This window comes from Sebastes fasciatus, chromosome 1, assembly GCF_043250625.1.
Source record: "Sebastes fasciatus isolate fSebFas1 chromosome 1, fSebFas1.pri, whole genome shotgun sequence".
Taxonomy (NCBI): Eukaryota; Metazoa; Chordata; class Actinopteri; order Perciformes; family Sebastidae; genus Sebastes; species Sebastes fasciatus.
Window position 1 is genome coordinate 31,045,216 of NC_133795.1, and position 22,677 is coordinate 31,067,892.

The 22,677-nt window shown below is 41.6% G+C and overlaps 2 protein-coding genes across 4 annotated transcripts in view; one reads left to right on the forward strand and one right to left on the reverse strand.

Annotated features, from left to right (window-relative positions):
• The window catches only part of LOC141772103 (mitogen-activated protein kinase kinase kinase 12-like), a 27,198-nt gene extending 8,653 nt beyond the window's left edge, over positions 1–18,545 (reverse strand). Inside the window, exons 1-5 of one of the 2 annotated variants that reach the window (XM_074642773.1) lie at positions 18,371–18,545; positions 6,322–6,884; positions 3,411–3,594; positions 3,100–3,291; positions 2,403–2,561 (exon numbers count right to left, since the gene is read on the reverse strand). In XM_074642773.1, the coding sequence (XP_074498874.1) occupies positions 2,403–2,561; positions 3,100–3,291; positions 3,411–3,594; positions 6,322–6,844 (1,058 nt within the window). In that variant the 5' untranslated portion in view covers positions 6,845–6,884; positions 18,371–18,545. Of the gene's footprint in view, positions 1–2,402; positions 2,562–3,099; positions 3,292–3,410; positions 3,595–6,321; positions 6,885–8,944; positions 9,322–18,370 lie in introns of those variants that run through there. The other variant, XM_074642764.1, reaches the window with a different exon arrangement.
• A 3,514-nt stretch (positions 18,546–22,059) lies between these two features.
• The window catches only part of myg1 (myg1 exonuclease), a 30,416-nt gene continuing 29,798 nt past the window's right edge, over positions 22,060–22,677 (forward strand). For both annotated transcript variants that reach the window (XM_074642995.1, XM_074643001.1), the window contains exon 1: positions 22,060–22,400. In XM_074642995.1, the coding sequence (XP_074499096.1) occupies positions 22,119–22,400 (282 nt within the window). In that variant the 5' untranslated portion in view covers positions 22,060–22,118. The remainder of the gene's footprint in view (positions 22,401–22,677) is intronic.

Below are 22,677 nucleotides of genomic sequence, written 5' to 3' on the forward strand. Positions count from 1 at the left end.
CATCTATAAATGTGTATTTAGTGCATTTTGTCTCTTTTTTTGGCAAATTAATTACACTCAAAATACGAATGTAGGAAGGGGCAGAGAGAATCTGTAATCATATCTGTATATATAAAATGATTTAAGAGGTGCTGGATTATTTACACAATATTATCATATGTGTATTATTGACATGGTATCAATATTTCATTTTCAACACGGTTATGGTCAATACCGATGTATTTCGACACCCCTAATTGGAATCATGTTAATAACGCTTATACTGGTAGTAGCCAAAATATCGTACAGTATATTGCAGATTCCCTTCTATGAACATATGTGTATGTTTTACTAATATTCCTGGTGCAAATTCAATTTACGCCATGATAAATACATCACAGCTCCAAAAAAATACAGAAATTGGTGACAAATGAATCCCAGGATGCTTTATTTCACTACAGTGGAGTGTTTCATTGATGAGCTCCGTCTTCACCTCTGTTTGAGGTGAAGAGGAGAGTGATCGGGCCCACGGGGGAGGGTAACTAAGGAAAGTCTGTTGTTGGTGACTCTCTGGGTTGCCATGGTGACCATGTACAGTATCCAAGGCGCCACGCAGCATCACGCGCAGCATTGAGGAGGCGTGTGATGTTGTGTTTATATGCCTACATATTTTTAGAGTCTCTCCCATCTCCTTGTTTATGATTCATGATGTACAGTACATGCACAAAAAGAGATACTTGATTTCAAAGCAATGCATGTCATTTATTTAACCACCAGGTTAAATATTAGCTGTTAATTAGATGATGGATTAAGTTATTGCTTTATTTCTATACACTAATATCATTCAGTTATATAATGAATGGCCCATTCGTCAATCAGTGAGATTTATCTTAAAGTAGCAACACAAAACAAACAAAAAGTAATGCAATTCACTTAAAATAAAGCTGAGCCCTTCGTCTTTTACAGTAAATTACATTTGAAGATAGAGAAATGAAAATCACCACATTTTTTTGTTGTTGTTTTTAACCAAATTATACTCTTTCCATGAAATGAATTTTGTTTGATCATGTGATCCACAGACTCTGCAGCTACAAAACCAAATGAAAAACATTCTTGCTGCTTTACAATTATTTGACATAATACAATGCAGCATCATACTGAAGCCAGTCAATACATAGCTTCCATTTTGTCTGCCTACATGTCCCTGGTGTTACAGTAAGTAACATTTTCCTATGTTATTTTTATATTTTTAGATATCTGTATTTACTTATCATCAGTTCCACATACTGTACAGATTTTAGCTTTAGCTTTGTGATTAACAGTACTTTTTCTTTGTTCTTCTATTTATTGTGTTTTAATTTTGTTGACCTGGGTGGCGAGTTACAGCCCTTGCAGGAGCAAATATAGTTGAGTTGAATTTAACTGAGTTAAAGAAAGGTCGTACATTTTTTAAGGGCTGCTAATTTTAGGGCTGCTCCCTCCTAGTCGACTAATCCGTTGTTTTGGTCTCAGTCAACCAAGATTTCTTTTGTCAATTAGTTGTTTTTTATGTGGGTTTTTTCCATGCTGAATGACTAGTTTCTAAGAAATTTATGAGCACATCTCTGTAAACACAAGATTTAAAGGGGTAGTTTTTTGTTCATATTTTCGGAAACTCAGTTTTACAGATCTGTCGATTAAATCAACTAATCAATTTGTCAACAAAATTGTATTTCTTTGGTGGAAGACTAGTTAATTTTTATCACTTTAAAATGTGATTATGTTACCTCTGGCTATCTTGGTATAGTCCTTATATAAAGATCAGACAGGAACATGAGTTGTACCGGCTGTCAACGGCACAAAACAAAACTTAATACATACAACACAACCACATCCCTCTCTGACTCACTCTTTTCGTGGTATGAACTACTACATAATTTACATACATTTAAACAAAACTGTACAGTATGCACCCGTGCTTTGCTATCTTTCCACATGAGAAGCTTTTTAATCCTATTTTCACCTCTCTGCTAATGCACTACTGGCCCTGGGCCAAACCATCCGCAGGCTGGGAAGGTTATTCCAGCCTCTCCTGAGCACTGCAGCATCTGGCAAATCAATTATTAAATTAGCCAGCGTTCCTTTCAGGACGGAGAGGAAGAGTGATGGAGGGATGTAGGATGGGTGAGAGAGGCGGGGAGAATGTATTGGTGGCTCAACACAGGGCAACCCATCAGATATGGCCGAGGCCCTATAGAATTTCATGTAATGAGATATTGTACATAATACTCAATAGATTTTCTGGAAATAGGATCCTGCGCTCTATACTGTAGTAGGCTGGGACTAATGAGATTTTATGTTGATTCAATGACAGATAAGACAAATCATAAGGGGGAAACTGCACCAGTGCAAAAGGACAGTGGAAAAAGGGTATTGACACTTACCAAATATCCACTTTCTCTGAGACGGGTTCGTTGCGTATGACCTCAGGAGCCATCCAGGCCACCGTACCGGCAAAGGACATCTTGGTGCTCTTGTCGCTGAGCTCCTTGGACGTGCCGAAATCAGAAATCTTCACTGCGTCATCGTAAGTGATCAGTATGCTGGAATGAAACATTGGACGGCAAGTTTATATCAAAGTAAAAACATTTTAAAAACAGCCAAGATAAATCAGATGTAATCAAAATGTTTTCTAAATGTATACTAATTCAAACCAATCATTGGGCCAGTCAGTAACATGACACGTTAAGGCCTTGCAGAGTTGGACATTTCCCTATTAATCATATCTAAATTTGGTGTCAATCAATGTATATTTGTAAAGCAGTGGTTCCCAACCTGGGGGTCAGGACCCCCACTGCAGGTCACGAGATTAATCTGAGGGTTTGGGAGATGATTAAAAGGATATGAAAGAAGAAAAAACATATTTCTGCTGCACAAAATTATATTTCTTCCCCTGTAAATTACTGGATAATTCAATCTCTTCAGGCCTCTAAAAAGTATTCAAATGTAGTGAGCTATCTTAGTCGGACTTAAGCTTTGATTGTGTCTATTTAGTGACTTGTTTGCTTTAACATTATCATTTACACTTGAACTACAGAGCTGTAAGGACACATTTCATTTCACTACGTCTACAAAACTCACTTTGGTGACTTGAGGTCTCTGTGGATGATCTTGTGGAGGTGAAGGTAGTTCATGCCTCCAGCAACGCCCATGGCCCAGTCCATGAGCAGGGATGGATGGATCTGCCTGCCTGCTCTCAGCACCTCATACAGCTGTCCCTGGGCACAGTACTCCATGATGATGCAGTAACATGGAGCCTGGGTGCAAATACCCCTGAGAGGTACACAGAATACATTACAGTTGTTACAATGCCAGGAATGAATAGAAAACTTTTTAGCGGGATGCTCTGCACATCTTGTGATCTACTAAGCCAATTGAGGATTCCTACTAACTTGAAAGTGATGATGTTCGGGTGTTTGAGCTTGCGCAGGTGCTTGATGTCGGTCTCTTTGATGTTCCGCAATTTTTTGACAGCCACTTCCTGTCCGTACAGTTTGCCCAGAAAGACGGCGCCCTGGGCTCCGCTGCCCACCCACTGCAGGTCAGATATCTCCTCGAATGGGATCTCCCACGCCTCTGGGGTTGGAGGAAAAAGATGGAGGCAACGTAGTTGGTTGAGTTTATCGGTGTGTTAACAGGTCAATTATGGATATACAGCAGAGCGATGATTGTCATATTATTGTGTACTGATTACAGCTTATTTTCGCCTGCATACTCATATTCTTAAGTGCAGCTGATGATTCATAACATAACTAAACACCAGCCAGTCACTGAGCACTGCACCTTTAATGAGTAATAGAAATAACCTTTATGTTCTTTATTTGTTGTTGTGATGATTCATATTGCTTTATTACAGACATGTCACCCCTGGTCTAGTTACGTGATCGAAAATTTTCTTCATACTTTAAAGGAATAGCTTGACATTTTGGGAAATATGCTGCCGAGATTTAGATAATAAGATCGATACCGCTCTTATGTCTGTCCATTCTATGTGAAGCTACAACTAGCAGCTGGTTAGCTTAGCTTAGCATAAAGACTGTAAACATCTGCCTACCAGTACCTCTAAAGCTCATTAAATAACATATCATATTTTGATGGTTTAATCCTTACAAAAGTGTAAATATTGCACGTTCTAGTTTTATGGGTGCAGTAACGTCCTGGATTCTCCACTGGTTGCCTGGCAACCTCAATAAATATACCAGAATATAACTCCAAAGAACGGATATTGCCAAGAAGTGAAAGTCAATTGTTCGTTCCATTGCAACATCGGCGCCCAGCAGCAAAGCTACGCTTCCGCCATTTTGGACTGAAAGCGACTACCGGACCCCAACATCTGCCTAGAAAGTTCAATATAAAAGTAAAACAACATTTTTTCTATTCTACTGTCAGATTCTACAGAAATGTTCAATGTGTTGAACATTAAAATATTATAAATATAATAAGCGTTTTCAGACCAAAATGGCAGCAGCGGCTGTGGTCAAAAAAACACTGGAGTTTCATCTCTTTGCTTATATACTCTTTGATAATGGTAGTAAATGCTAATAGGATCATACAGCACCACAACATGTTGTGCTGTTTTGCAAATATAGGTTAGACCTGTAACAGTAAAACCTGTTGTAAGCCCTGGCTCTTACAGTAACGCAGAGCCCAAGTTGATATATATATTTTTTTCGGTTGTTGAACCTCACCTTAACCTAAGACTCGGGGTGTGCAGGCAGACAGACAGGGAGCTCTAATCTCCTGTGGGTAAATCTCCCTCAGCCTCTTAAATCCTGCTTAGTGCCATTGTGGGGCTGAAGCGAAACGGGTCCAACGCTCAGGAGGGAGGACGGGGTGGAAGAGGGAGGGGATTTGAGAGCCTAATGTGGACGTACGGTGGATAGGGAGGTGGAGGGGTATGAGGGTAGTGGTGATGGTGGTGGTAACTCTGTGTGTGTGTGTGTGTGTGTGTAAAGAGGAAAGAGAGGAGGGGGATTCCCCACGGGTCGGCAGGGGTCCATGTGGCCGAAGACAGATTATTAATACGGAGAAAATATACAGCCTGCTCTGCTGCTGTTCTTAACTGGCGGAAGGAAGATTTAGACACATTTATCATATTAATAAGGATAACATGAATGATTAATGCTCTCCAGTGATAAGATTGAGGACTCAATCTCTAATGAGCCCCTAAAATGTCAAAAGGCCACATCTGATACACCAGAATATTGCCACGTCTGCTTTGTTTGAACTGAGGAAATTTAGATTATCACCAAGCACCCCACAGTCCTTAACAATCAATAAAAGGACAGACAATTTCACTGCTTTCTATTGTGCCTTCCAATCAAAGCTTAAGAATAGAGCATTGTGATATGGCAGGCAGGCACTCAGTTGCAAAACCCCTATTTGTGTCACTTTTATAATATCCGTTTTGCTCTCTTCGGTGTGTGTGTGTGTGACTCCCTGTGATGCTGCACGGAGGAGGGGAACAGCGAGGTGCAGATGGGCTGGGAGTGATAACAGCACAGGATGAAAAGGGAGAGGAAAGGAGACAATGAGAGATGGAAGGAGGAGGGGAGCGGAGGGGAGATGTGGAAGTCAAACGGGTGATAAAATATCAGAAGGCTATCAAGACAAGGAGACGTATAGATCAGCCGCCTTCAAGCCCGATGCTGTATTTATTCCATCATGTTCGTTTTTGGCATCTTATCTTACTTTATGTGTTCTTGTCAGCGCTAGATATTAAGTGTTTTTTATTTGTGGAGGTGTTTATGTGTGCGTGCAGCCAATCCTTGGGCTCACACATGTGTGTGTGTCAGGTTTGTGTTAATAGAGATGAGAGGCGCAGGGTCAGAGCGTGGCCATGCATAATTCATGGAGCAGATTTGGCAGAGGGGTCCCGGGGGAGTTCAGCGCTATTGTAGTGGCTGCAGACATAAACAACACAGCGTCACAGGGAGCTAGTTTCATTGGGGGGGGGGGGGGGGGGTGGTGTGCTGGGGAGAAGGTGGGGCGGGCACAAGCAGGCGAAGGGATGGAGGGGGGGTGAATATCAGGGGAAAATAAGCCCTTTGCAGCTTTGATGAAGTCTCTCTCTCTCTGGCTGCAGCTCTTTCACGTCAAGCAAAGTGTTTGTTTACAACATGGCCTTTGTGGGAGCCATTTTTCTACCAACTGTTTAATGTAATTAAAGTGGGGGATAAGATCATTTAATTAGCATATCAAAGCTTCAGACTGGAATTAAATGGGAGCTATTGGAAAACTATAGCAACCATTAATGCCAGTGTGTGTAGATCCATTGGAATGGATGTGACTCTTAAGACTTACCGTCCAGGCCGTGTTTGTGCTCTGTGGAGTAAGCTTTGCCAATCATAGTCCAGACAGGCCGCAGACACCCAAACAACCCCTCCAGAAACCCTCCTCCCCCTCCGGTAGACTGGCACTGCAGCCTGGCGTCACCCGCGTGGCTCCTGACCGCGCTGCTGTCCATCTCCTGCCCCTCTCCCTCCGTCCTTCCTGGAGTCCCATCATGCTCGTGGAGCTTCAGGACACTATTGGCAAAGTGCTCCTGTTGTTCCTCGCCTGGCGTCTGGTTGTGCCCGGCAGTCTGCCCCTCTCCTCCTCCTCCTCCTCCTCCTCCTCCTCCTCCTTCTCCTCCCCCGGAGTCCACTGCACCTCCGGTGTGTATGGAGAGGACGTTGCGGAGGACGCACTGGGTCGGGGTAAGGTCCATTTCTGGGGTGCAGGGTGTTTCGGCATCGAGGCGACGAAAGGATGGAGGATCAGAGAGGGGACTGTTGAAGCCGGAGAGAGAAGGAGAGGGGGCACGAGATTCAATGACGAGCGCCATGAGGGCCTTTGGTCATCAGAAGAACTGGAGAACTGGGAGCCTTGACGGGACCAAACATAGAGAGAGAGGAAGGGAGGAAAAAGAGGAGGGAAATTGTTATAAATCAAATCAAAGTTAAGATCATTATCTTACCCTCTGGGAGCCATGAGGGCTGATTCAGCTGGATATTGAGTTTGTAGGAGAGTGTCACCTCCTGAAGATGCTTATAAGTAGGACCTTGAGCTATAAGTTATCTCGTAAGTGGCAGAGGAACTCAAGTGCAGGCTTACACGAAGGCACACCTCCCTAAAGCTGTGATCAATACCAAATAAATGCACATTCATAGTTTCTAAGCTCCTCTGGTTCGAGTCAATTTTTTGTTTTCTTGTATCAAAGTGCTTTGCAGTTTCCTATAATTAGGGACTTTAAGAACTGTGCAGAGGTCTACGATGAGAGCACAACAGTGAAAAACATGCAGATTTAGTAAACGGTTCATCATCAGCATAGAAGAGTAATTCAATGATAGCATTGCCCACACAGTAACAATGTATTGCTTGCAGTTTGTAAAATGAAAATATAAGATGAGAATACAGTGGTTGTCACTGCCTCGTGATCACAGCAATGGCATTAACTCGTGAGTCATGATGTCTGATATCTGAAGATATAAAATCAATACTAGAATGTGAAACATGATGTAGGACGCGTGGATAAAGGACAAAAGAGCAGCCTGGTCTGGACCATAAATCAGAGAAAGCCTCATACCCTTGATGAAGTGCACAGCAAATAACATCCGACCCCCTCTCTGAGGCTCAACCTCATATACAGTAGGTGCCACAGCGTCGCCGTTACTCAATCAAGTCATTTCCTTACATCTTACAGAATATTACATACACAGTATTGTATTGCTTTTGGTTCAGCATGTTTATGAATAACAAAACCGGTGCTGTAGAGGCAGAATGGTGCCACAGCTGGTTATTTACATCCTAATGCTGGAGCGGCCTCACTGGTGTATTAAAATGGATGAGATCAAATGATGGCTGTATACTAACGAGAGAATTCGGCGAGCCTCTTCAAAGCTTGTCATTTCTCCAAGGAAAACAGCATCTACACGCTCAGCGGAGAATGAAAATGCATTATTTCTTTGCCAGGGCCTTTTAAAGTGATCCATTCCTCCTCCTTCTCTATATGCTGTCTCTGACAAGCACGACTAGGAGGTGACAGGTTTTACCTGCTTTGTAAAATAATGATACCAATGAAAACCCTTAACATCATTGTATTGTTGCATATGACACAAAACAAACGGGTTTGATTTTTTTTTTTAGAAAATCCCAAATATGGAGCTGGATCAGTTTCCAGGTTGTCATTGGAAGGGGAACTTCATTTGCTACATCCTTTTTCAATCTAAATCAAATTACTGTATCAACATGCTATTAAGACTATATTATATCGACCACCCTATAGTCTCACTACAAGTAATGTGCCTGAATCTGATGTACTAGCTATATCAGCCCTGATACCACGGTCTATAGCTATATATATATATAACCATCCATAATTTATAAGATATGGAGAGAGAGAAATCATGTAACTAGTCCCAAACATGACAGACAGAGCCTGGAGAGAGGATGCATCAACCAAAAAAACAGAACCATCAAGCTCAAAGTCATTATAATTTGAGAGAAACCAAACCACTGGGACACATCTGGTGTCTGAAATGAGGAATAATCATTCACATCCGACTGATTCTGCCTGCTAATAGCGCTGCTCCGGCTCTCACAACATGATTTATGTCGAGGTATCAGCTGCAGGAGCTGCAGGAGCAGGATACGGTCGGTTACAGGCCAGCGCGTTGTGGATGCTGCCGGAGAGGTTTGTCTCTAGCGCGCATCATCATCATCACCACCTCCTCCTCCTGCTGCGGTTAAAGCATCAGTGGAGCATCACTGACAACACTCATGTTACAGTCAAAACACACTACTGCAGTTTATATGTGGATAATAAAAAGACAGGATGCGTTATTTAGGGGTCAAATCAGCTGCAGACGAGCTCCCTTATATCCTATTGCGCACCTGCGTATCACACCGACTGAATGGTGCCAATGCAAAAAGCATCGTTTCCTACCTCAGTGAAGACAGATGGAGTCCATCGCTGCTGCAAAATTATTCCACTTTATAGTTTAGGATTGATTCTAGTAGCAACCATCTAATAATTCTCCCTCTCTGTCGGTATAATCAGCATCCTCCTCCTCTTCCTCTCTGCATCCACTGATGTTTCTCCGCCCTGGATGGATGACTGGCAGCCTGCGTCTTCTCCTGCGTCTTCTCCACAGCAGTGAGCAGTGAGCAGTAAACACACACAGCTACAGCTTGGTCCGCTTGTTTTTCCTGCTCCTACACCTCCTCCTTTTCCATTCTCCTCTGAGGATGCGATCTGCGCACACTCAGGAATTTATATCACCTACACTAGTAAACACGACTGTGGAGGATGGGAGGAGGAGGATGGGAGGGAGGATGGATGGGAGGGATGCGGTGTTGGTGTCCTCCTATCAGAGGAGGAGAAATGTGCCGTGACGAGCTCAGTCCGGTGAGACACGTACGGGACAACCACCGTATATACCGCAGGTGAACGGCTACTCTCAGGCAGGGAGGTCGGTGTGTGAGGTGATCAAAATGATGTCATCCACAAAGCATGCAGCATTTGACTGGACAGCCCATGTAAATCCCTTCAAGCCCTATTAACGCCGTCTGTATCGAGTGTAATTGGTGCATAATCTGAGCACACTAGTCTGCCACAGAGAGAGACATGAAGGAGAAGGACGTCAGGTCGTTTTTTTTATCCTCTCCAATCTCTCTACTGACCCATTTCTCTGAGATACAGGGAGAGAGTGGGACATGCACAGGACCTAAATGGGACTTTTCTCCAGGCGTGATTTGTTTCCCTCAGCGGCTTTAATTATAACCTGAATGAAATAAAATATCACACTCTTTTATTAAACAACTGTTATCACACAAATCTCATTTTGTGCTTGAAAACATCACCGGGGTCCTCATCTTCAAGGGTTCCTGTTCCAATATTATTCAAGGTATTATTTTTCAAGGCCTTGAATGAATTAAAGTTACAGTGTGTACGATTTGGCGACATCTAGTGGTGTGGTTGCAGATTGCAACCAACTGAGTACACGTCCGCTCACTCCTCCCTTTCCAAGAGTGTGGTAACGTGAGCTGCCGAGTGCAAAACTGTGGTAACGCCGGCGGGGCGTTCATCTCGCTCAGAGGCAATCCAAACCATAATAACACTAGGAGCACCGGAAGTCAGACAGCGGCTGGCGGTACCTCGGTTTTGCTCTCTGCAGCTCACGTCACGCAGTTTTACAAGCGTGTCGAAGAACTACTGTTGCCTTCAGGTAATGAAAAAACGTGAAAGGCTCTCTCTAGAGCCAGTGTTTGGTTTGTCTGTTCTGGGCTACTGTAGAAATATGGCGGAGTAACATGGCGGACTCCATGAAGAGGACCCGCTCCTTAAGCTTTGTTTATACTCCCGCGCTACACCGTGGCGCTGGCCTCCGTAGATGGCGCGCGCTACGAGCATGCACAGAGGCGTTTATGCTCGGCGCGTTGTTTGTGTATGCTCTGAAACGCCAGGAGGCATACAAACAAAATAGTCTGCGGATAAGTAAGAACGAGTGGTACCGGAAAGGAAAGTAGGCTGCCTGGCAACAGTAGTAAACACTAAACACAGAGGTACGTACCGCCAAACATTGCATTTGTGTACTGTAATTATTACTGTCGCTTACCTCCGAGTTACAATTATTTTCAGTCTCTGTGTTTTTTTTTTAGCTTTTACAAAACAATCTCTCATATTCTTTCACAGCCTGCAGCAAAAAGCTGTTTCTTTCCCCAGTGTGTTGCCTATTTCTTTCCAAGAATTTAATGTCATGTGTCTGTCCCTGTGGTCTCTCAATGAACAGAATAGAGATGCCTGTACAGGCCAACCTGCTTGGCCAGTCTTCCCTCGAAGGTGTCCATGTTGAAATGAAAGGCACAGCGTTCGCAGTCGGCGCGTAGTTACAAAAATTCAGAGGCGCACAAACAAACGCCGCAACAACTTGCAGAGCCTTTGTGCACCACGCGAAAGTCGTGATGACGTAATTTTCTGGCACACCTCGTGCCGGCTTCACTACAGCGAGCATAAACCAGGCTTTGTGTAGATATGAAGAGCTCATTCTAAGCTAATGAAAACACAACTATTCCTAGTTTCAGGTGATTATACACTACTGAAAACATGGTAATGAATATTATATTCCATTTCTGCTAATAAAGCCCCCGAAATGTTACACACTGGTCCTTGAAGTTTTTATTAATGTGCCATGCATAAAACTATGCATACTTACAAGACAGGCTTACAACGTGTCATATAAACCAGATTCAGAATGCTGCATATTTTCAAAGAAAATTTGCCTACAAAAAGTCAAAAAATAAAGAAATCACATTCAGAATTGAAATTTTTGCCTTCTTTTCACAGCTTTTTTAAGACAAAATGTGTGCACTTAAACACATCAAAACTGAACAACCCCCCGTACAATAGACTACAAAAGAAATGGGACCTACTCGCTTTCCCCAAATCACACAGCTCTCAGAGAAATCCTGTATGAATGGTTGCCAGTGTAACTCTACAAGCCAACTGGGGATCATGAAATCACTGTAAACACCGGAGAATCTTCCAAGAGTCACACTTTTTGGCTGACACAGAGGAAGATGTGAGTTAGTGGAACAGCTGGGGATCCCGTGTCTGAGCTGTGTGCTTACTGTGACAGTCTACAACGGTTGTAGCTACATGACCCTCTTTCAGCGCTAAATCCAAATCCTGCCCTTATCTCCCAGATTAAGCTCGTGTTGAGTTTAAACCCTAACGATGACCTCATCCTGCGCTCGCTCGCAGACAGAGGGGGAAACCCCAACTAGTGCACAGACCTGACCGACCATGTGAGACTATCAAACCTGCACAGTACACAAGTATTCAAAGCCTCTAACCCTCTTCTTCTATGAAATCCTGATGAAAAAATAGGTAATTCTACTGGCTGAGTTTGATATGAATATGATTTGAATTGCTTTTGTTTTCATTTATTCATCTTTTGAGTCACTCGGCCTCCAAATGAAGCCTTGTCAAATGAAAATAACATTTTCTGAGTACTCGTATTGTATTTCTCTCTGTGGTGGAGTGATACAAAAGCATCAGAACAAGAGGTTTTTTTTAATAACTCTACAATTTTATACCCAACAAGGGGAAACAGAGAGCAACAGCAAAATAATAACGGGCCCGTTTTATGCAAGTTATTAAATGTTTAACTACATTTCTAACAACATATTCTAACAACCGTCTCAGTGGGACACTGTCAGAGGATTGCTGCATTTCTAAAATTATTTTTGACAGCGGACTCTGTGCTTGTATTTTAATTTCACAATCTAATGGAACATTACCTTCAAGTTCCCAAATGAATATTCAAGGAACCAAAAATGTGGTTTATGAATGATTAACGTTGGTTTTAATATCACATGAAATAGAAATAGTGGGCGGAAAATCAGCAGCTTTAATCATTCTTGCTATTTCATGCCATCCATATCTAGAATTCTGTCTCAAGGCGGTCCGAATGGAGCAGCACGTCCTCTGTTCTATTTCTATCCGTTTCTTAAAAAACTTTCTTCATGATTTATTTAGTGGTGCTTGTAGTTGCAGGACGGCTCCTCGTCAGGGATGTTCAGTCCTCTGAGGGTCCGTGCTGCTGCCTCTGATGTCCAACAACACAGCTTCTGCTTCTGTTGTGGTTACACCAGCAGAAACAACACTGCGGGGTATCACTACTCATCACATAAAGAAATCTACAAAGTGACAGCTTTTTAAAAAGATATATATATATTCAGTGGGACTCCCATTGATTTTCAAAGATTGCGTTCTCCTGTCACGTTGCATACCCGCCGCATACATGCAAAGAGCATCTTGTAACTTAAGAGATAATGTAATGTGCATTTTAGAACTGCGAAGCTTTAATTCAGAGTACTGAAGGAATGACACTCCAACCGAATGGCTGATGTAAAATGCTGCATTGTTTGGCAACACGCCTGATAATCTGTAGGAGGGAATTAGCAGAAGCCTGCAGTGAAGGATGTCAAGAGGAATGCAATGTGTGTTCACATGCCTTTGACTGTGAGTGTACAGTATGTTGTGAAAAGCCCGGTGCCAAATGGTCACAGATTGTCCGGTTAAGGGGGAAGGTAGAGGTGTGTGTATGTGTGGTTGGGTGTATAAGGAATGAGGGGGAGGGCAGCTTCTGGCTCTTTGGAGAGCCTATTTATATATCCTCATCGAAAGCCTGTCGTGTTACTCATCGTCACTTTTCACTCACACACCGCTGAATAGGTGACCAATCATGAAATCCACTCAACTATGTTCCTAAAGGGAACGTGAACAAAAGAAGCAAAAGATAATTGGCTCTCTGCTCCGACATCATATTGACTGAAAACCATCAGCAGAATACCAGAGACATATTTCAGATTTCTGATGAAAGAAGATGGCTATGCGTGTGTCTATGTTAATGTATATCTATGTGAATATACACGATAGGAGAGATCCCTTCCTGTCTGTCGGGGGGGAAGCTGATATTGGACGGTATTGTCATCAGTCAGGTCGCCACTACTTTGATGGGACTCATTAAGATTGGCGCCAACCAGTATTGGTGGGCGGGTGAAGTGGGTTTGGTGGGTGGGGGATTCTCCATTTCAACAAGATGATCTCACCTCCTGTCTGCCGCTCAGGAAGAAGAGTTTTCATTCATAAAGTCCATCCATTCACACACACGCGCACGTGTGTTCAGGCGCGTGCACACACACATACATAACCAACGTATCTCCCAACGGGACGCTGAGGAAACAGTTGAGCCAATGAGGCAATATTCAGGTGAGATCACTGTCGGACGCCAAGGTTCCTCTTTCCGTTTCAAAGCTTTATAAAGGATGTTTGATGCCTTTAATCATTCGACCTTGTCTGCATTACAGCACCACATACTCTGGAGCGGAAAGAAGACGTCATGATAGAAAATTGACCCAAAACTTGTTGGGTAAGAGGTAAACATGCACCTTTGGTCACATAGCCTGCTGTTTGTGCACATTTAGCAAGTTGATATGGTGAACATCAGCGTCCACCTTCAGCAAACTGATTAATCTAAGTCAAATATTCACTCTCATTTTAGCTCTGTTTTGGTCTCCACCAGCTCTTGAGGGAAATATCTGGCTCTTTAGCTGCTAAATGCTCCACTATGTTCACCAGCTAGCTGTGTCTGTGTGTCAGCGACCGATAACGCCTATTTAATGGCCTGTATACAGTCTAATCGGGTGAATATGAAAATATTGTCTATTGCCGTTTTCCACTGTCTTGTTGGCAGTTACAAGATGTGTCCCAGACAACTGAAGAGCCATATTGACTCATTCTGGCGTTCTCTAAAATATGCAAATCCAACATTTAGATCAAGCATCGCTTTGATCTTCCAGGGAGATTAGCGATGCGTCTGATTTCCCTTTGAAACCTCCGAGAGGCGAGCAGCCAGCCAGGCAGCCTGCTGTGGAGAGCCTCTGGCAGCGGTCCGGTCACGAGAGGGTTAATAACAATAAAGGGGAGGTTGGAGAAGCCTTCCTGAAAGTCACATGGTTTGTGCCGGGAAGCGGGGGTGGAGGAGCGGAGGGAGGGAAGTGGGGACGAGCTGGAGGAGGAGTCTGGAGCGTGTTGCCGTAGAAACAGAACCCTCATTTGGCCGATGTGAAGTCAGAGGCGTAATATTAGGCGGTGACTGCAGTTAGATGCTGCTGGTGGTGTGAGGTGGGTGGATGGGAGGGGAGTTTGGGAGGGGGTGACTCACACTGGAGGACGCACTCTGCATTCTAATGGATGGACCCACATGTGGACGCACGCGCACACCTTCATTGGCTACATCACCTCCTGTCCCCTTCCTTATGTTAGAACCTCCCATATCTCTCCACTATATAATCTACTACTGTACAGCTCAGCATCATGCTGCACCACTCTACTTCACAACATATAATTAATTCATTATGGCAGTGGAAGATCCATTAGTGTTTGTCTTGATGGCTTCACTTGCTTGTGTTGATAAAGGGCATCTATTAGAGGGAACCAAATGCTTAGACAGCCTAGTAAACTATAGCCATGTAATTGGTGACGGTATAATTGCACAGCACACACGTAGCAATTAAAGCGATAATATGTGTAAGATTATCATTGGATTAACTACACTTCCCGAATGCCCTTGAGTGTAGAGGATCACCAGCTGTTACGGTGGAAGTGTTGATAATTATGCGGCTGATTTTTTTGTTGTTTTGAAGGTCTTTCCTTTTGGCTGCAGGGAGATCAGTTTGTATCTCATTAGAGGAAGTAGTCCACGTTAATGAACTTTTTCTCTCAGGGTGCGGGATGAGAACGCAGAAGCACTAAACAGATATTTTCTCAAACGCACAAATGTGAATCCTAACAATAAAATATATATATGATGCCTCAGGGTTGACAATGGTGATTCTTTACAACAGCCGGCACACTTGCCGGTGAGATTGAGTCGACCAAAATGTGTAAAATCACTAATTATGTCTATGGATTCTCTTAATCCATATGATCTAGTATTTCATCTACTATACTATAATACTGTGATATAACATGTAGAGGAAATGAAAGTGAATCTTAAGTGAAGTAACAGAGGCTGGAATCATTTTGTTCATTTTATGTTCATGAATTATTAATGTCATAATGTAAATCAGTCATTTGGAAGCATATAAATTTACATCATATATTTTTTACTTTAGAGAAGACTTGGTTATCAACTCTTATAACAATAAAGATTTCTCTAATTTCTGTAATCATTAACATAATCAATATCCAGTGATGAGAAATAAATGCACTGCTTGAGAACAAGTAATGAGAATGAACATTATTTGAATACATAATGTGCTTGTTTCTATTGTGTATGTTTCCTCACAAAACCATAATTGTCATATTTACCGGTTTATTATTTGACATCCACAGCCACGACAGCATACTGTCTGCCGTTCAAAGCAGCCACTGCAGTGTTATAACTCAGGGGAATGTGACGTACACTTGCCCTATAGTCAATAATTGACTTTTTGATTGAGCGCTGCTTGGCTCTTCCTTTTAAGGAAAGCCAGGGAAGGTTCATTTCCCATCATCGCTGCGTGTAAAACTGGAAGCAGCAGGCAAAAATCACAGGCAGTGTGACGTTTTTTCTCGGTCACCACCCACAACTGCATCTCACGGTTCGGGGCGAGCCAATGGGGGGACAGGCTGTGCTGTCTGATACGGAGCTGGCTGGTCAGCGATGAAGGAGGCTGGCTGATGAACATTATCTTGAGGCTTGTTTATTTCAGTTTGCTTGTGAACATGACTCATTGAATTTTTGGGAAAAAGGAGACGCTACAGTACCCCCCCTGAGGCAAAACCAAAAGAAACCGGATCTCCTGATTCTCATGAGCAATACAACCAAAAAGTGACAGAGATAACTATATTTCATGAGAAAACAAACAACAACAACAACAACAAAAACAGTCCATATATGTTTAAATAAATTGTGTTATTGGCTAGAGTAGTTATTTATAAATGATGTGCATTCTTGAATAATGTTCTATCTTTATTTAAGTAATTTATGTTGCACTTCATCGCTGCTTTGTATCATTCTGTTGTATGTTTTGTTTGTACTCCATACCAGCAAACATTGTGACCCCTCACATTCATCTTTTATTAAGTCTGTCTCAGACTTTTCTTCTTCTGTCTTGCACGTGTCTGTTTTATCAGGCGGCTGTAGATGTCCAGCAATGTTCTGTCAACACACATCACTTGACACAAGATGTTCTCATTTGCCTAATATATTCATGCATAATAATGGGTAGTGGCATTGTTTTCTAAATTTGTATTCCAGAGGAATACCAGTCACCAATTATACAGAGTTATGCTAATTACCCACTTGACTGGATCACATATTATCTGTATTATAAGAGGCATTAATTCATCTGTAGTAAAGAGGACAATTATCGTTTGTTACAGAACTGTGATGGAAGTGATGGAGCATTTGGAGTATGATATGAATGACGTGAAAAAGACTATTTTTTCCTCAAAAACAAGCAGCCAACATCAAAGAAACACCCATAGTGCAACATCAAGCTGTTGTTTCAGTGCAGTGCGCTGTCCATGGTGCTGATCAGGGCTACCAGGCCCTAATGGCAAAAACTGATGTATTTACTCATTTAATCTCTGACTATGAATGGGAATAATGAGATGTTGAAAATGGAGGGAAGTTGGAATAAACTGTTTAACTTTAGTACGTTTTTAATCTTTACCATCTAATTATTCTGAAATAAATGAAAACATTTTTTTCTGACCTAAACTAAATATACAACCTGACCTGAAAACGTTTAATGAAAAGGTGAAACTGGCTGAAACTAAACCAAACCTGTGATCACTGATGATTGATTGGGAACAGACAGTACATATGTAAATTGATTGTAATGTACGATGTTGTATTATGTGATTTTATATAAGATGTGCTATTCTGTATTTTTTTTTTTTTTAATTTATACTTTTTCTTAAAAGCCTAACCAGGGACAAGGTCTGCAAATTAGCTATGGCTAGAAGTCCTATATACCTTGCATCGGTTGCACTTTAATCAACAACGCCTATGTATTGTCCCTGTCAAATAAACTAATAAATACAGAAAAATAAAAACGAACCGTTTTAGAACACTCTGCAATAAAGTGATAGTATCTCAATAGAGTTATTTCATGTTTTAATCATCGGTCCTATAAAAGTTTTGTTTTTTAGCATGTGTAACTGTAACTGAAACACCCTTTTTCTATCTATTGGCAATTTTTTTTAGCTTGTACGGCTCAATACAAGACTAAAAGGATGGACAACTACTGTAGTAGGCCTGTCCCTCAGACAAAGCTTTTAATAACACCAAACCTTTCAAACTTATTAAAAAAAACACATATATAGGTGATTTGTTTTAAGCAAATAAATCAAAGGCGAGATGTTGGGTTATTAGTACAAGAAAGTAGATGCACCAAAAGAAACCCTACACCCAAGGAAAATGGAAACCCCCCTCAAATCAATGCTTATCGATTTAATTAAGCTGAAATAAGAGTTGTCAACATGCCTGGTGAGCAGGATGATTGACCTACAGCGACACCTGGTGGTTATAAATGTAACCTACATCTCAGTAGGTAGTAATAGATTTACTGAATCAAATCGTGTGGCCTTGAAAGATTCGCCATTTTCCCTAAAGTCATAAATTGCTTCTCTAAAACTCGTAGTATATCTAGGTATATAGTCCTACCTGTCTGTGCATTATTGCTGGTGCAATGTGTGCACACATGCAGTATCAGATTAGTGCATTCACACTGAACAGGATTCATTCCCAGCATCGCAGGGGTGAATGAATCATGCCATGTAGGAGACATGAAGTATTGCAATAATAAAACCAACCTTCAGCAGAGTCGCTGTTGTTGACGCAGAGGACGGTCTGGTTTCAGCTGGTCGGTCGGTCAGTCGGTCGGTTGTCCACACGAGAGAAACCCCTGAAAGCCGTGATGTAGTGGTGGTGCCCCTCTCTCTCTCTTCAGCCTGACTACTACAGGGGTCCCATCTGGCTAATTACCTTCTCAATAAACCTTGAAGTTAATACCGCGAGAGCGAGAGTTGGTGGTGGAGAGCTGAGTCTGACCCTCCTTAATGATTGCAAACGTTTGCAATTTGCAATTCTACATCGGCAACAACTATTCGATTATTTAGACATTTCAGATTTATCCCAGTTGTTTAACAGAACCCAATTATTTTTGTTTTGGTTTTTATTCATCTTCTTTTCCTTTCCTTATATTTTATTTGTTGTATAACTTATTTTATTTTTACATCATTTTTGTACTGTGAACGAGGGACTACGGAAACAAATACAAACATCAAACATCAACGTATATCTCTGAGAAAATTAGTTAAAGCTGCCTTCTTTCTCAAGTCTCAAGGCATGGCAAAACCTGACGTACTATTTTCTTTTACCATGACAACATTGCAGAGCAGATCATTCATGACAGGTTGGAAACTGCAGAGAGAGACAGCATGTGACACACCATGGTTAGCTCTACTGAAAAACAAACAAAACAAACAAAACAACATTGGCTCACTTTCATTATTCAGAAGGGGTCCAGGAGTAGTCATCTTTTCCGGCAAGCTTATATCAGACTATTATTTACTGATTTTTTTGTAATGAAAAATCTGAACATGTAAAACCTTCTTTATGTAACTACTGTATTGAACTTTCTAAATAAGATATTGGAAAAAAAATTCCAACGCTGCAGCTCATATTTGCCTGTATTTACATTGACTAGAATCACTTGTACCACTACAATTAAATGCACACACTTTTTTTAGCAACCACTATAAGCACAATAATAAAGGTTTAAAAACTAGACTTTGACACATGGCCTCTACATTAGCTAAAAAAAAATGCATGACCTGCCTTTAGACCTTTATAATTGCAGTTTATATTCTGCTTTAGGGCCTGTTATCAAACAAATGGGCAGTTAATGAAATGAAAACAAACTAATTACTACAGTGAACCTGGAGCCTTTGGGACCTCTAAAGGTCTGTGGCCCCGGGCAGTTGCACAATTTGCCCAGTTAGTAATTCAGCCAATAATAGATAATTACTTATTAAGGATTTTACTACTTTCTCTTTTTTTAAATGATATGTAACTCTAAAAATCATATCAGGACTTTATTTAGTTTGGGTTTGTAGTGATACAAAGGGTATCAATTCTTCTTCAAGGTTCATAGTTTTGTACTTTAAAAAGATAGTCTAGTCAAATAAAGTCAATTTATTTTTGTATAGCCCAAAATCACAAATTTGCCTCAGGGGGCTTTACAATCTGTACAAGATACGACACCCTCTGTCCTTTACAGTGCGACCCTTTCATCAGATAAGGAAAAACTCTCCTAAAAAAAAGTACAAAAAAAATAAAAATGGAAGAAACCTCAGGAAGAGCAACAGAGGAGGGATCCCCCTTCCAGGGTGGACAGATGTCGTGTGTACAGAGTAGCAACATAATGAAAATACAACATAGACAATCCATATGACAAAAATTAATAAATATAATGTGAACATATGTGAGAAGGTGGTTTCAGGAGGATGTAAAGCAGGTTCCCGGCATCGCCAAACAGGTAGAGCCGGAGCAACACAACCTCCTCTCCACGCCAAACAGGTAGAGCTGGAGCAACACAACCTCCTCTCCACGGCAAACAGATAGAGCCAGAGCGACACGACCTCCTCTCCACGCCAAACAGATAGATCTAGAGCAACACAACCTCCTCTCCACGGCAAACAGATAGAGCCAGAGCAACACGACCTCCTCTCCACGCCAAACAGATAGATCCAGAGCAACACAACCTCCTCTCCACGCCAAACAGATAGAGCCAGAGCAACACGACCTCCTCTCCATGCCAATCAGATAGAGCCATAGCAACACAACCTCCTCTCCACGCCAAACAGGTAGAGCCGGAGCAACACAACCTCCTCTCCACGCCAAACAGATAGAGCCAGAGCGACACGACCTCCTCTCCACGCCAAACAGATAGATCTAGAGCAACACAACCTCCTCTCCACGGCAAACAGATAGAGCCAGAGCAACACGACCTCCTCTCCACGCCAAACAGATAGATCCAGAGCAACACAACCTCCTCTCCACGCCAAACAGATAGAGCCAGAGCAACAGGGCCTCCTCTCCACGCCAAACAGGTAGAGCCGGAGCAACACGACCTCCTCTCCACGCCAGATGGATAGAGCCAGAGCAACACAACCTCCTCTCCAAGTGTACAGAGTCTGAGCTTAGAGTAGCAGGAGTCAGATTATTTATATAAAGTGAACATATGTGAGAGAAGGTGGACTATAGAAATGGTAAAATATGCCACAACTCTCCATGTATGAGGGTTTGTTTCATTATCTTCAGCGCCCTCTGCTGTCAGCATACAAATTTAATATGGATGTAGAAATGTCATATTAAATCACTCTATTTCCTCATTCACAACATCTCTTACTAAAAGGCAGAAAAAGGGTATTCAATATAGGCTCTATATACCTACACAAATATATAATGAACTGTGCTTATCTTTGATCTTTAATATGTTTCCTTTGACTTAACTAATGATTGGTTGTCTGTTGTATGTAGGGATGTATGGACTGGGAAAGCTACAAATGAATTGCCCCCTTGGGGATAAATAAAGTTGTCTGAAGTGAACAAATGCATTCTGATAAACCAGTGATATTATTTTTTTGCATAACATTTCCTTCATAGATAACATTTGTATAATGTGAACATATGTGAGAGAAGATGGACTATAGAAATGGTAAAATATGTAACAGCCACAACTCTCCATGTATGAGTTTATTAAAGAGGTTCGCTTCATTGGCTTCAGCGCCCTCTGCTGTCAGCATACTAATGCATTCAGATTCATTTTATTTTTTGCATACAATTTCCTTCATAGATAACATTTCGTGCTTCAGTTCACTTCAATTATGTTATTGTAAGGCAGGCTTTTCGCTACCTTAACTATAACCTTACCTATTACTTAATTAAACTCCTGTAGGGCTGTGGGTAGAATAAGAGCACGGGGAGAGCTTGGTCTGTTCAACAGGATCCACTTTTAATCACCCAACTCAGCGTAGGACAAATCAAAAGGTGGCACATCACTTCATATCCCTCCGCCAATCTTAACCATCCCTCATCCCACAAGCACGCAAGGTGCGCCAAACAATATAGCTCCATCTCTAACTTAAAGAGCAGAATACATTATGTACACTGTGTAAAATATGTCTTTACAAAAATAAATATAATCTTACATTATTATTAAATCACAGGTAGGCCTACTTATTTATAAATATGTAAAAACAAAATGTACCGTATACTGTGTATACTGCACTATTTTGCACTATTTTAAGTATTTTAACTATATTAGTATCATTATTTTTAACTTTCAAGATGTTTAAAATGTTCCTGTATTGTGTTGTTAATTGTACTACTCTACGAGCCTCTACTAATGCCCTTCGGCGGCAAATAAAGTGATTTTAATTGAATTGAATTGAAAATAAATCCCTGAGTTTCTCCGGGTCACAAAACAGTGCGCACCATATCCGGTCCTGCTGTCATATCCGTCCGACTTCACAGTCTCGTGTGTAAAGTGTTTGAATGTGTCGTGTTCGCATGATAGCACTTAAATTAACAACAATCACGTTTCAGATCAACTTCAGCAAAGCAGCGAGTGTTTCACGACTGTTGAGTTCATCCTCTAGCAGCCGTAGTTTAGTCTCCGGTGACGTTATTAGACCAGCAGCAGCTCGGTACATGTCCGGTCCACCGAAGAGGCTCCGCACCGACAACATGACCGGTAAGATCGGGACTCACAACGGCAGCTTCCACTGCGACGAGGTGCTCGCCTGCTTCTTCCTCCGGCAGCTACCTGAGTACAAGGTAGGTTACCTGTGCTGACACATATACTGTACTGTACTGTACTGTACTGTACTGTACTGTATAGTATTGTATAGTATTATATAGTATTGCATAGTATAGTATTGTATAGTATTATATAGTATTGCATAGTATAGTATTGCATAGTATTGCATAGTATAGTATTGCATAGTATTGCATAGTATAGTATTGCATAGTATAGTATTGCATAGTATAGTATTGTATAGTATTGCATAGTATAGTATTGTATAGTATTGCATAGTATAGTATAGTATTGCAT